The 14,553-nt window shown below is 46.0% G+C and overlaps 1 protein-coding gene across 1 annotated transcript in view; it reads left to right on the top strand.

Moving 5' to 3' along the window:
• Nucleotides 1-14,553, top strand: part of LOC139424509 (xylosyltransferase 1-like) — a 140,185-nt gene that overhangs the window by 111,862 nt on the left and 13,770 nt on the right. The window contains exons 8-9 of the mRNA XM_071176431.1: nucleotides 3,554-3,819; nucleotides 8,979-9,174. Of these exons, the coding sequence (XP_071032532.1) occupies nucleotides 3,554-3,819; nucleotides 8,979-9,174 (462 nt within the window). The remainder of the gene's footprint in view (nucleotides 1-3,553; nucleotides 3,820-8,978; nucleotides 9,175-14,553) is intronic.

Here is a 14,553-nt window from a genome sequence, read left to right as displayed (position 1 = left end):
GTGTGGGTTTTCCACGCTCAGTAGGCTCTAGTATAGACTGACAGAGAGGCTATATTTAGGCTCATGATTCAGAATTTACTGAGGAGGACTGTGTAGTGTCTAGTACCGGACACGTATCTAGTTCTATCTGTGGTGTAGGAGTGGGTGTCTAGTGTCCCTACTAATGGTGATGTGTGGAGGAGTCCTCTTAATAAGTCTGTGGGGGTGTTGTGTTGCTTCGGTGGAGAAACGGACAGATCTGTGAGAAGGAGAAAGAAAATAGGAGAGAAAGACAGGGCGGAGGAGATGAGGTGGAGAAGGTCTCCCGTGTTACAGACAACAGAGAGAACCTTTCATAACTAGATCCTGGACCTCCACCGACATCTTGCCACCCTCTGATTTCTCTCACCTGATGAACTGTTCCTTGTGAAAGTTGGGTTAATAAATCGTGTGAGGGGGCGTGAGAACCACCGGCAAGTTCCACAGTTGCTGCCCTGGTGCGAGAATGCCACCGGTTGCCAGATAAGCAACGGGTTGCCAGGTCTGGGCCCTATGGGCCGCCATTATCTCTCACACTAGGAATTTACAGCAAGGTGCGCAGTGCGGGAGGAGATGAGGGTAAATAGTTTCCCCTCCCTGTCTGAGGTGTATGGAACTGAAAGGACTGGCTGTGTGTCTGCCAAGCAGCGGAGGCTGCTGAGAGAGTTCTCATGAGCTACTGTCAACCACAGCAAGAAGCAAGGGATGGAGATATAGAGGAAGAGAGGAGAAGGAGGGAAAGAGGGAGATTGAGGGAGCAGGGCAACATGTTCATGAGCTACTGTCAACCATTGCCCGCATCAGCGTGAAGCAGGGGATGGGGAGAGAGGGATAGATGAAGAGTGTGTGTGAGAGAGATGGAGAAGGATGGAGAGAGACAAGACAAAAGAGAGAGGGATGGAGAGAGAGATGAAGAGAGAGGGATGGAGAGAGAGAGGAAGAGAGAGGGATGGAGAGAGAGAGGAAGAGAGAGGGATGGAGGGACTGAGAGAGGGACACGGAAGGGGCAGAGAGGCAGATGTAGAGAGAGATAAAGGAAGACATAGAGACAGAGACAAACGGAGAGAGAGAATACTATTAATCATATCCTCCACCCTTCATCCATCCATCATCCTAACACCCCACTCACACCGTGTTTTCCACAAGCACATGGAGTAGCCAGCCAAATAGACAAAGTACCCAGACACGCTCCCCGGGGCTCGGGTGGGAGGGGAGTTAAGATGATATTTTTTTTGCCGAACAAGCTCTATTTTTGGTGGTACATTCTAATGCTAGATTGTATTTTCAACCAGCAACTGTCAGGAAATAACACTGATATAAATAACATAGAATAATTTTGCCTTCACTGAGCCTTTAAAGAATCCTGCAAGAGTCTGCTGACTTCCACAGGCTACCAGCTTCCTTTTAAGAGGCACTTTTAAGAGGCATTTTCTCAGCTGTCTGTAGTACAGGTATTATTGAAGAATGAAGCAGGTGTTAAACATGGGCTTTGCTATACAGGAAGCAGCAGTTGACTACTCCACTGTCAACAGTTTGATTCAATCAATATAACTACTGTACATCTAATCATTTTGAAAAGACCATATCAAAAATACCATATAAGTATCAATAGCTTTTGAAATGATTCAATCCGTTTTCTTTTATCATATTTTGGACCAGTGTGAGACTCTCTCTCTACTAACCTACCTATTGTTCCTGTACGCGGTACGCGAGACCATTCTATCCAGGCGCCACCAACCTGTAGTTTAAAGACATTTGACTGCAACCACAGAACACACAACACACACCCAAGTACCAGAGAGGCGGAGCAGACAGCAGACTGTCAAACCAGCGGGGTTTCCCTGTCATCGCTCACTTCGTGACTGACAGGCGCCTGTCCTATCAGTAGATGGCTAGAGGATGCATATCGTTCATTCTAGCGGGAGAGGGATCGGCAGACTTTTGTCTGACTAGTGAATTGAAAAGTCATTTAAGTGGGAAAAAGTACCTGGCTGAAAATGACTGTAATCGACTGTATAGCCGACAGCCGGCGCTAGTGGAAAACACTGCACACACCATCTTCTAGAGAATTTACAAACGCCAATTAGCCATTGTTGACATCAGCACTTATGAGCCTTCATTCATTTTTCTCCCACCTCCTTCCAGTTGTCATTTATAGTCCCGTCTCCAGTCCCTTTCCATTTCAGTAAGTGCCTCTCACAGCCATTCAAAGCCATTTCAGTAAGTGCCTCCCACAGCCATTTAAAGCCATTTCAGTAAGTGCCTCCCACAGCCATTTAAAGCCATTTCAGTAAGTGCCTCCCACAGCCATTTAAAGCCATTTCAGTAAGTGCCTCCCACAGCCATTCAAAGCCATTTCAGTAAGTGCCTCCCACAGCCATTTAAAGCCATTTCAGTAAGCGCCTCCCACAGCCATTTAAAGCCATTTCAGTAAGTGCCTCCCACAGCCATTCAAAGCCATTTCAGTAAGTGCCTCCCACAGCCATTTAAAGCCATTTCAGTAAGTGCCTTCCACAGCCATTCAAAGCCATTTCAGTAAGTGCCTCCCACAGCCATTTAAAGCCATTTCAGTAAGTGCCTCCCACAGCCATTCAAAGCCATTTCAGTGGGCCATAAGCAAAGTAGCGAAATGCCTCTTAAAGTGTGGACGTGACACTCCTTGTTTTTCTAGCGAGAAAAGTGATGCATCTGATCACCCACACAAACTTACAGGCACACTCACCCACACGCTCTGACACTCCCTCACACACACACACACACACACACATTCTCTCTCTCACAAACACACACACACTTTCTTTAGCGAGGAACAACGATGTGATGCATCTAAAAAGTTAATCCCAAAAACGCTCCTTAACAACAAGGCCCTAGTGGCACATATAGAGTTGTTTTGGAGAGAATTCAGACTGACTCCTGAGTGTTTTATGTCTGTTGTCATGGAGATCGGCAAGCGGGGGATAGAGAGAGAGATAAAGGTAAGAAGCCAGGGAGGATTATTTTTCTCCTGTGGATTCCCTGGTGTTTCAGGAAGTACAAATGGAACAGGAAGTGTTCTTCTTCTGTGGTTTTGTCTTGTGTTTGAAAGAAGCAGCCAGCTCTGGTAGCTGACAGGGGGAAAGACGCAACCCTGAACTTTGTTGTGCGTGCGAGAGAGAGATGGAAGACAAGACGTGGGTACTGAGACAGTTTACCAGGGTGATATGACGTGGCAGTGTATCTGCTCGTCGTCTTCTGTATGTGGGGGAGAATATTAAATCAAAGCTGCTCCTCGCACACACACATGTACACACTCTTTTTCTTCTCTCTCTCTCTCTCTCTCTCTCTCTCTCTCACTCTCACTCACACACACACACACACACACACACACACACACACACACACACACACACACACACACACACACACACACACACACACACAACCTCCCACTCACTCCATCTCCCATTCTGCAGTCGTTCCCAGCAAGCCACCATTTCTATAATATTCTCTCTGTTTTTCTCTCCCCTCCTCTCCTACTCCCTCCATTTCCTCACAGCAAACGTCCCGTCCTACGTTCTTCGCCAGGAAGTTTGAAGCCAGTGTTAACCAGGAGATAGTGAACCAACTAGATGGCTACCTGTTTGGACCCATGCCCCAGGGGACCCCTGGCCTCCAGGCCTACTGGGAGAGTGCGTTTGACGAGGCGGATGGGGTCGCAACCCTGAGCGACACACAGCTCACACTCTACCATGCGTTTGCTCGTCTGGGCCTGGCCAGGGCGGCAGCATCGCTGCAAGGAGATCCTAAGGATGACAGCTGCAGGTTAGTAAGCAGTTCAGGTCACACACTGAACACATGTACACAGTAAAAATACTTCAGTAGTTCTTATGGGGATCTGTACTTTACTTTACTATTCATATTTTTGTCAACTTTTACTTTTACTTCACTACATTCCTAAAGAAAAGGATCTACTTTTTCCTCCATACATTTTCCCTGACACCCAACAGTACTCAACAGTACATGATGAATGCTTAGCAGGACAGGAAAATGGTCTAATTCACGCACTTATCAAGAGAACATCTCTGGTCGTCCCTACTGACTCTGATCTTGCAGACTCACTAAACACATGCTTCGATGTCTGAATTGGAGTGTGCCCCTGGCTATCCTTAAGTACATTTTTTAAAACTAGAAAATGAGGCCAGCTGCTTTGCTTAATATAAGGAATTTGAAATGATTTATACTTTTAATTTTGATACTTAAGTACATTTTAGCAATTACTTTACTCTTGATACTTAAGTATATTTAAAACCAAATACTTTTACACTTTTACTCAAGTAGCATTTTACTTTTAGTCTTTCACTTTTACTTGAGTCATTTTGTATTAAGGTATCTTTACTTCTCCTCAAGTATGACGATTGGGTACTTTTTCTACCACTGTGTACAGGCATGCATATAACATGCTAACATGCACACGCACTGACACACACACACATGCACTGACACACACACGCACTGACACACACGCACTGACACACACACACACATACACACACACACATGCACTGACACACGCACACACACACACAGACACACACACACACACGTACACAAAAATAGTAGTATACACGCATCGGACATGAATGCACACACACACACCGCAGCAGTCATTCACAGCATCTTGACTGTGACACATCTCCGTCAGAAACCTTTGTATCCTTCCTCATCCAATAAAATACATATCTGGTGTCAGAAGGCATCACATGTCAACACAATCCGTATAGCATAGAGGTCGGCCGATTAATCGGAATGGCCGATTAATTAGGGCCGATTTCAAGTTTTCATAACAATCGGAAATCGGTATTTTTGGACACCGATTTGGCCGTTTTTTTTGTTTGCCATATATATATATTTTACACCTTTATTTAATCTTTATTTAACTAGGCAAGTCAGTTAAGAACACATTCTCATTTTCAATGACCTAGGAACAGTGGGTTAACAGCCTCGTTCAGGGGCAGAACGACAGATTTTCACCTTGTCAGCTCAGGGGATTCAATCTTACAACCTTTCAGTTAACTAGTCCAACGCTCTAACCACCTGCCTCTCATTGCACTCCACGAGGAGCCTGCCTGTTACGTGAATGCAGTAAGCCAAGGTAAGTTGCTAGCTAGCATTAAACTTATCTTATAAAAAGCAATCAATCAATCATAATCACTAGTTAACTACACATGGTTGATGATATTACTAGTTTATCTAGCGTGTCCTGCGTTGCATATAATCGATGCGGTGCGTATCGTTGCTCCAATGTGTACCTAACCATGAACATCAATGCCTTTCTTAAAATCAATACACAGAAGTACATATTTTTAAACCTGCATATTTAGCTAAAAGAAATCCAGTTTAGCAGGCAATATTAACCAGGTGAAATTGTGTCACTTCTCTTGCATTCATTGCACGCAGAGTCAGGGTATATGGAACAGTTTGGGCTGCCTCATTTGCCAGAAGTTTACGTAATTATGACTTAACATTGAAGGTTGTGCAACGTAACAGGAATATTTAGACTAATGGATGCCACCCGTTAGATAAAATACGGAAGGTGTACTGTATATAGGTCGTGGATGGTGCTGCTCCATGTCCCTCGAGACCAGTACCATTTCTGTGTCACTAGAATTACGATTGGTGTGATAAGATGTGGGATCCATAGCAGCTGTATATGCTGGGACTGTTAGTTCAGTAACGAGGCCTACTGTTGACACATTTACCAATGTAGATTTACCCCGGTGTTACCATACATTTGCGATCCATAGCATCTAGCTTCCTGGATCAGGAGACGTGTCAGCTGGTTCTTTTATGTCTTTTGTCTCCATACAGTTACTTCCACGGGTGAAATGGCCGTTGTTATAACACATTTGGGATCCCTGTCATCGATGGATGCTAAAACAGGAAGCCAGTTTGAAGCCAACGTGTCTTTTGTCTTAGTTAACTGTTACTGTATTGTAATACCACAGTTGCAACACGTTTGGGACCGGCAGCACCTGCGGTAGCTAGAATATGAAAGAATATGAGTCTCAGGGCCAATGTACAGGTAACTGCCAAAATAAAGGAAACACCAACATAAAGTACTTTAGTATTTGCCAGAACAGCTCCAATGCACCTTGGCATAGATTCTATAAGTGTCTGGAAGTCTGTTGTAGGGATGCGACACTATTCTGGTGGAATTGTCAGTGCTCCAACCAACATGAGATGTACTATACGCCCATGTTTCTGCTGGCAGCTTGTATTATCAGTCTGTTTTAGATCCAGTATAGTTCCACATAAGCAGGCTGGATAGCAGGCAGGCAGGTAGTTCTGCATTGTGGGTAGCTGCAGGGGTCTCTGGGTACAGAGTCAAGATGAGAGGAAGCATGTTTCCATCTAGCTGCACACACACACCCTATATCTATCGTTTAACTACAGCTGTTTCTACTCATGTCTCTGCCTGTAAATTGGGAAGGAAGGGAAACGAGGTTCTGTGTGTGAGGGCATCTGTGAGTATACGTGTCAGTCTGCAAAACTCTAATTGTGGGATCATGAGCATGTGAGAAAAGCATTTGCTGCGAGGAAACAAGCAATTTTCAGTCTTTCACACTAACATATCCACACCCAACTGTCACACACGCTCGCATGCACACACACGCACACACACACACACACACTGGGCAATGTTTGGGGCCATGAGAGGCTATGTTTGTAGAGCTTACAGTGTTTGTATGAGACAACAGGGTGGGGCTGCCATGGGGGGATGGAGAGAAGTAGAGACGGAGGAGAGGAGAGGGGGATTTCTGTCTTTTCACAGCCTGCTGGGACTCCAGTGGGGAAGGGCTGAATGGAGGCTCTATGTATCTGCAGTCTCTCTCTCTCTCTCTCTCTCTCTCTCTCTCACTCTCCCTGTCTCTATCTCTCTCTCTCCCCCCATCTCTCCCCATTCACTCTATGCTCTCTCTTTCACCTACTCTCTTTCTCGCTCTCTCAACCTCTCACTCTCCCTTCTCTCTCTCGCTCTCTCTCTCTCTCTCTCACTTGCTATCTCTCCTTCTCTCTCTCTCACTATCTCTCAATCTCCCTGTCTCTACCTCTCTCTCCCCCCATCTCTCCCCATTCACTCTATTCTCTCTCTTTCACCTACTCTCTTTCTCGCTCTCTCGCTCTCTCACTCTCTCTTCTCTCTCACTCCCTTCTCTCTCTATCGCTTTCTTTCTCCCTCTGCCCCCTTTCTCTCTTTCTGCCTCTCTCTTTCTTCCTTTCTCTCTACCTCTACCTCTCTTTTTATCTCTATCTCTCTCTCTTTCTCTAGCTCCTTTTGCCTCTCTCTCTCTCTCTACCTCTCTTTCTCTCTCTCTCTCTAGCACAGACACACACACACAGACACACAACTGTCAAAGACGTCAACATCAGGCATCCCCAAGAGTCAATGTATATTTCAAATTGTGAGTACTTCAGTCCCACCCTGTAGGTCTGTAATAAATAACTGAGTAACTGACTCAGTCTCAGAGAGTGGGGAAACCTTTATTATTACTGCTAGGGGCCATTGTACACATCTCTGTCAATCTCTGTCTGTGTCCCAAACGGCACCCTATTCCCTATATAGTGGGAACGAGGGAGGGAGGAGGAGAGAGGGATAGCGAGAGAAGGGTGTGGAGTGCTCTCCGTGAGCTGGTGTAAATATTTGCTGTTCTGCTTGTCAGGGTAGCTAGTGCTGTCGGGCTGGGACGGGCACACACACACAGCGCTGTCAGGCAGACTGACTCCTGGTTCTACTACTGGAATACTGATGAGAAGGCTTGTGGGCACATACACATGAGAGAGGGAGAGAGAGAGAGAGAGAGAGAGAGAGAGAGAGAGAGAGAGAGAGAGAGAAACACAAACACACCGTGTTTATTTTCCCAGCAGTCTCTGCTCTGCTCTCAGTGCCAGCCTTCTGCCACATGTACAGAATCAGAAAAAACACTCACTCCACACACACACACACACACACACACACAGCCCCCAGAACAATATAGCTGTCAGGGCTAGCCTGGACTGGCAAGCTGATTGTAACATCAAGCTGACTTCTTAATGGTGTCCCAGACAAGTTCAACTTTGTTAGTGTATGTGTGTGGAGGGTGTGTGTGTGTGTGTGTTTTGACCTCTTTGTTTTAGACCAGCAGTTTTCAACCTGTGGTCCGAGGACTACCTGCTCCGCATATTATTTAGTATTTGTAAAAATAAATTAAAAAGTTTGTTGTTGTAGTTATTGATTTGGTCGTCCCCGGAATGGCAAAGGTTGGGAACCGCTGTATTAGACAATATGTGTGTTACGAATTGGTGTGTCATGGTTATCGTCAGAGGCATCGGGCTGTGACTAACTTAATATATTACTGCCAATATACCCAATGACTTTATTGGTCTGGTCCGGGGCAGGCTACAACTGCAGTCTGGTCTCAGTCAGTCTGTCCATTCCTATCCTTAATAATTGTCTCCACAGCAACAGATGTGTTATAGGTCATTGAATTAATGCCTCTTCCCTTCACACAATCACAGAAAGCAAAGCACATCCCCTTAACCTTTACTTTAGCGTCTGAGACATTAGCAAGGCCCCGCTAGTGAACTTTAGCATCTACAAACATTAGCATTTGTAAGCAGTCTCCAGTAGTTGTTCAATAGATTAATCTAGATACTCTCATCTTACACCATTGCCCTTTTAAACAGCACTGGTACCATATCAAGTTCACTAATGGGAATCTCAATGGGTCTGTCTGTTGGGTTACCACTGGTGTTGCCAGGTAAAAACACTGATAAAGTAGCCTGGTCCCAGATTTGTTTGTGTTGTTGTCAACTCCATTGCTGTCTCGGTCAAAATGAGTGACAGTTGGCATCATAGCCCAAACAGACCTGCACTCAGGCTACTGATAAAGGTCTGTTGAGAAAGGTTGGTTAAAAATAAGTGTTTCCTCTTGGTTTGCCAGGTATTTCCCCATGGGCCACCCGGTGTCAGTGCATCTCTACTTCCAGTCGGACCAGTTCCAAGGCTACCTGGTCCAGCACCACGCCACTAACCTGGCAACCAGCAAGCTGGAGACCCTGGAGACCTGGGTGATGCCCAGGATGACCTACAAGGTGGCTTCCCCTCCCAGCACCTTCACCAGGTTGCAGTTTGCTGAGGTAACTGTCCTTCTTTTGTTGGTTGTATAACGTTTAGGTAATGTTCACATAACATTCCCAGAACAGTAACACTGTGATATCACGACTCCGGGTATGACCCAGATGCAGACACAGGAGGCAGATAGTACAGTTCTCAGATGATTTATTAGAAACGTGGGGCAGGCAAAGGGCAGGTTCGTAATCAGGTCAGAGCCAGGCAGGTACAGGACAGCAGGCAGCCTCGGGGTCAGGACAGGCAGAGGTTCGTAATCAGGTCAGAGCCAGGCAGGTACAGGACAGCAGGCAGCCTCAGGGTCAGGACAGGCAGAGATTCGTAATCAGGTCAGAGTCAGGCAGGTACAGGACAGCAGGCAGCCTCGGGGTCAGGACAGGCAGAGGTTTGTGATCAGAGTCAGGCAGGTACAGGACAGCAGGCAGCCTCGGGGTCAGGACAGGCAGAGATTCGTATCAGGTCAGAGTCAGGCAGGTACAGGACAGCAGGCAGGCTCGGGGTCAGGGCAGGCAGAGGTTCGTAATCAGGTCAGAGTCAGGAAGGTACAGGACAGCAGGCAGCCTCGGGGTCAGGGCAGGCAGAGGTTCGTAATCAGGTCAGAGTCAGGCAGGTACAGGACAGCAGGCAGCCTCGAGGTCAGGGCAAACAGAGGTTCGTAATCAGGTCAGAGTCAGGCAGGTACAGGACAGCAGGCAGCCTCGAGGTCAGGGCAGGCAGAGGTTTGTAATCAGGTCAGAGTCAGGCAGGTACAGGACAGCAGGCAGCCTCGAGGTCAGGGCAGGCAGAGGTTCGTAATCAGGTCAGAGTCAGGAAGGTACAGCACAGCATGCAGAACTTGAGAAACAGGAAGACGGGAAAGCACGCTGGTAAGACAAGACGAACTGGCAACAGACAGAGAACACAGGTATAAATACACAGGGGATAATGGGGAAGATGGGCGACACCTGGAGTGGGGGCGGAGACAAGCACAAAGACAGGTGAAACAGATCTGGGCGTGACAGTCATCTTTTAGAAGTAGACACACCTTATATACAGTAGCTTCACCAGGCTACAGTTCGCTGAGGTAACTGACACACCGTTTTTTGGGTTGGAGTTGTAACATTTATGCAAATTTCTTATAACAGTCACATAATATTTACACTCTTTCAGTAGACGGTGCCTCCAAATCAAGCTTTATTTCTACAGCACATTTCAGACATGGAATGCAACACAATGTGTTTCACAGGGGAAAAAAACAAATAAAAACAATGAAAATAAAAACAGAAGTATTTACTACACAGCTAACATAGGAGGATAAAAAAAAAAGTGTTTTAAGATCTCTTTTAAATATGTCCACTGTTTCAGCCCCTCTCAGGTTCTCTGGCAGGTTGTTCCAGAGGCTGGGGGCATAATAACTAACGGTGGCCTCTTTTTGCCTCTTGGTCCCAGGCTTTGGGATAGTTAAAAGGACAGTGCCAGAGGACCTGAGGGACCTACTGGGTATATAACTTAAAAGCATGTCTGACATGTATTGGGGTGCACAATCGTGGATTGATTTACAAATCAAGAGAATGATTCCTCCAGGACAAGCAGAGGTTAAAACCAGTATGATGTGTGCTCTTCGTCTGGTCTTGGTCCGTAACCGTGCTGCAGCATTCTGTATGTTTTGCAGTTGACCAATGGCTTTCTTGCGTAGACCAGACTATCAAGGCACAAGGTGAGACCCAAATGCAGACACAGGAGGCAGATGGTTGGAGTCTTACAATGTTTATTAATCCAAAGGGGTGGGCAAGAGAATGGTCGTGGACAGGCAAAAAGGTCAAAACCAGATCAGAGTCCAGGAGGTACAGAGTGGCAGACAGGCTCGTGGTCAAGGATGGCAGAATGGTCAGGCAGGCGGGTACAGAGGGGCAGACAGGCTCGTGGTCAAGGACGGCAGAATGGTCAGGCAGGCGGGTACAGAGTCCAGAAACAAGTAAGGGTCAAAACCGGGAGGACTAGAAAAAGGAGAACAGCAAAAAGCAGAACGGGAAAAACGCTGGTTGACTTGGAAACATACAAGTCGAACTGGCACAGAGAGACAGGAAACACAGGGATAAATACACTGGGGGAAATAAGTGACACCTGGAGGGGGTGGAGACAATCACAAGGGCAGGTGAAACAGATCAGGGCGTGACACAGACAGGAGAGCTACACAGTAGTCCAACAATAAGTACCTCGGTCATGTCTTGATTTAGCTGGAGGAAGTTGTGAGCCATCTAGGTATTTAAATCACTAATACAGTCTAATCTATCCGCGGAGCTAAAATTGTCTGGTGACACAGAAATGTAAAGTTGTGTATCGTCTGCGTAGCAGTGAAATCAATGCTGTGCTTTCTGCCAAGGGGTAACATATATAAACTGATCGGTACCAGACCCAAAATCAAACCATGTGAAATGCCACATGTGATATGTATTTTCTCTGAGTTATGTTCACCAAGGGTGACAAAAAACTCTCGGCCGATTAAATAGGTCCTAAACCAATGTAGAACTGGGGAGGCCAACCAACCTCTCCAGTCTGTCCAGAAGGACATCATGGTCAACAGTGCTGAATGCAGCACTTAAATCCAAGAGTACAAGAACAGAGAGATGTTTGGCATCTGTGTTGGCTGTAAGATCATTTACCACTTTAACTAAGGCTGTCTCTGTGCTGTGTGGTTTTTCAAAAATACAGTTGGCACTTAAAAAAATCATTTAGCTGTTTCAAAACCAATTTCTCCAGAATTTTGCTTAAGAATGGAATGTTGGAGATTGGCTGAAAATTGCTAAAAGCTGAAGAATCTAGATGACTTTTCTTCGGAAGGGGTTTCATAATAGCTTTTTTTATTGCAGTGGGGAGAGTGCCTGTGAACAGGGAGTGATTAACAATAGCTTACACTTCTTCAGATATGCAATTAAAAAAAGGTATGCAATTTTGAAAAAGGTGGTGGGGATAGCATCGAGAATGCAGGTCGAAGACTTAAGTTGTTAAGTTGTGATATCACTTTCCTGAGCATGTCTGTGTCAACCAGGGAAAATAAATCCATAGTGCCTTTGCCTGGTTGGCTAGGTCACATATCATCAAACTTCTCATCAGTTCTTGCTTGACTGATACCCAGCCTATTGTTGTTTATCTTATCTCTGAAAAATATCGCCAACTCATCCCATTTAGAAGTGGAGGAAAGTTCACATCGTCAATTGAGAACATTTGCTGAGGTAACATGTCCATGTTGTGGGTTGCGCAACGTTGAGGTAACGTTCACATTACCTTTAGCAGATCTTTCAGCACATTCATTTCTATCACCGGCTCCTGTATTGATTCATTATCCAGTCAATGGACAACGTAATGGTCAGTCAGCCTGACCATTAACTGAGGTACATTGTTTCGAGGTTGTAGGCTACAACTTTTACCTAATGTTCACGTAACATTCGCAGTCCTTCAGCAGCCCCTGTCATTTAGACTAGAGTGCCCGGCAGTTGTCCAGCCACTTAGTCAAACAATGACCTCTATGTGTTAGCAGTATATACAAGCCCTGAAGTGTCTGGCACAGAGAAGCATGTTGTATAAAATATGATTGGCCAGATCAGATATATAGTTCATGGTGACCTTAGCTATATTCATCGTTATGGCAACCTTGCAGAGAGTACACACACACACATTGGCGGCAGGCATTAAAACACAGGATTGGTAGCCTTGTAAAATGTAAATTGATTGAATTCATCAGATTTGATGTGGATTAGCGCCTCACCTGCTGCTTATTTGTTGTTTACTAATGAAACGTAGACTACTCACCTTCATGCCCGAACGGCTTCCTGATAGCGTAGTTATGTTAGTATAAATAATGACCCTATTTCTACTTCTGAGGACGTTTTCTAACATCAGCTATGTCTTAGTGAGCCAGCGAGCACTTTTCTGTTTATCATGGGGGGGTTGAGAGTGAGTGGATGAGAGCGATCGTCTTTTCTGTTTATCATGGGGGGGTTGAGAGTGAGTGGATGAGAGCGATCGTTTTTTCTGGTTTTCACACTGTCAAGTAGAACCCTCTGAAATGTCAGTTGATGTCCTCGTATGATTTCCCTCTGAGCACTCTGAGGTGATAAGTCGGAGTAAATCGGACCTTTTACTCTTGACCTTCGACCTATTGACCTTTGTAACAGTTCCGAAGCGACACTAGACTGTGAGGCAGTCATGGGCACAGGGAAGCCTCTGAGGCGTTCTAGTCTAAAGAGTTGTGAGTGACAGCAGAACGACGCTGGCACGACTTTATCTGAGTACTCGACATCGCAAAGGACTTTCTGTCGGTTGCTTAGTTACAATGACTGTCAGTCAGTCAGTCAGGCAGCCAGAGGACAGATAGACGGTCATGACAGAGCTAAGCAGTTATAGTTGACTGTTGTGAATGTCTGTCAGGCAGATAAACCATGTCTGCAGCACAACTTTAAAATACAGCCTTTTCCTTCCATCTATAAACTCTCTCTCTGCCTAATTTTTAAACTCTCTAACATTGCTCTCTACCTCTCCACAGTGGTCTTAATAGACTTGCTTCCAACAACTATCCTAAATAAGTGAGGGATAGATGACAGACTACTCCCCTACTGACAGACGACAGTTGTAGCGGTGGTAGTAGATTCCTATGTAGTCCGGTGGGTCTGTATATCATGTATGACTTTACAAGGTCTCTCCCTCCTACCGCCTACAATTTCTCCCTCTGCCCCCTTCTAACTTCTACCATAAACTGGGGAGGCAGCACAGTCTGTCCCTCCTACCTATAACCTCTCTCTCTCTTTCCCTCTAACCCCATGCATCCCTTTACAAGACTGTCTCTATCTCCTTTCATTCCAATCTCTTCCTCCACCTCCCTCTAACTCTGCATAAGCAGAACAGGCAGGACAGAGGTATCAGTAGTAGCTGCCTGTCTGTATTGTAAGCGCCTTTACTCACGGTATACGTACAGTAGTAGGCTACGTCACCCTCCCACTGTCACCCACTACTGATCTGGCAACCTAAGACCTGGCAACCCGCCTCCCCCCATGGGCACCCGCGTCAAAACACCTAATGCTGTGGTTTATGTCCTCTACTAACACTTTAGCTACAGTACAGTAGTACGTCACCCTCCCTCTGTCCTCCACTGCTGACCTGGCAACCTCACCCCCTCCCCAGCATTACCTCAGCAGCACAACACTTCATCTTGTAGCTTAAGCCCTCTACTCACACATTACGTCTTACAGTGGTACTACCACTGCTGACCTGGCAACTCAACCTTAAAACCCTCCACCCCATCCCTCTTCCCCTCCACCACACCCCAACAACCTCACTGGCGCCAGAGTCAAACACCTCCCCATAAAACATGACAAATCAATTTCCATCAGGCAGTGGTGCGGGCAGCCACG

The sequence above is a fragment of the Oncorhynchus clarkii genome, chromosome 13 (genome assembly GCF_045791955.1).
Source record: "Oncorhynchus clarkii lewisi isolate Uvic-CL-2024 chromosome 13, UVic_Ocla_1.0, whole genome shotgun sequence".
NCBI lineage: Eukaryota > Metazoa > Chordata > Actinopteri > Salmoniformes > Salmonidae > Oncorhynchus > Oncorhynchus clarkii.
The sequence above is the reverse complement of the archived record's forward strand: the minus strand, read 5'-3'. Positions and strand labels throughout refer to the sequence as shown.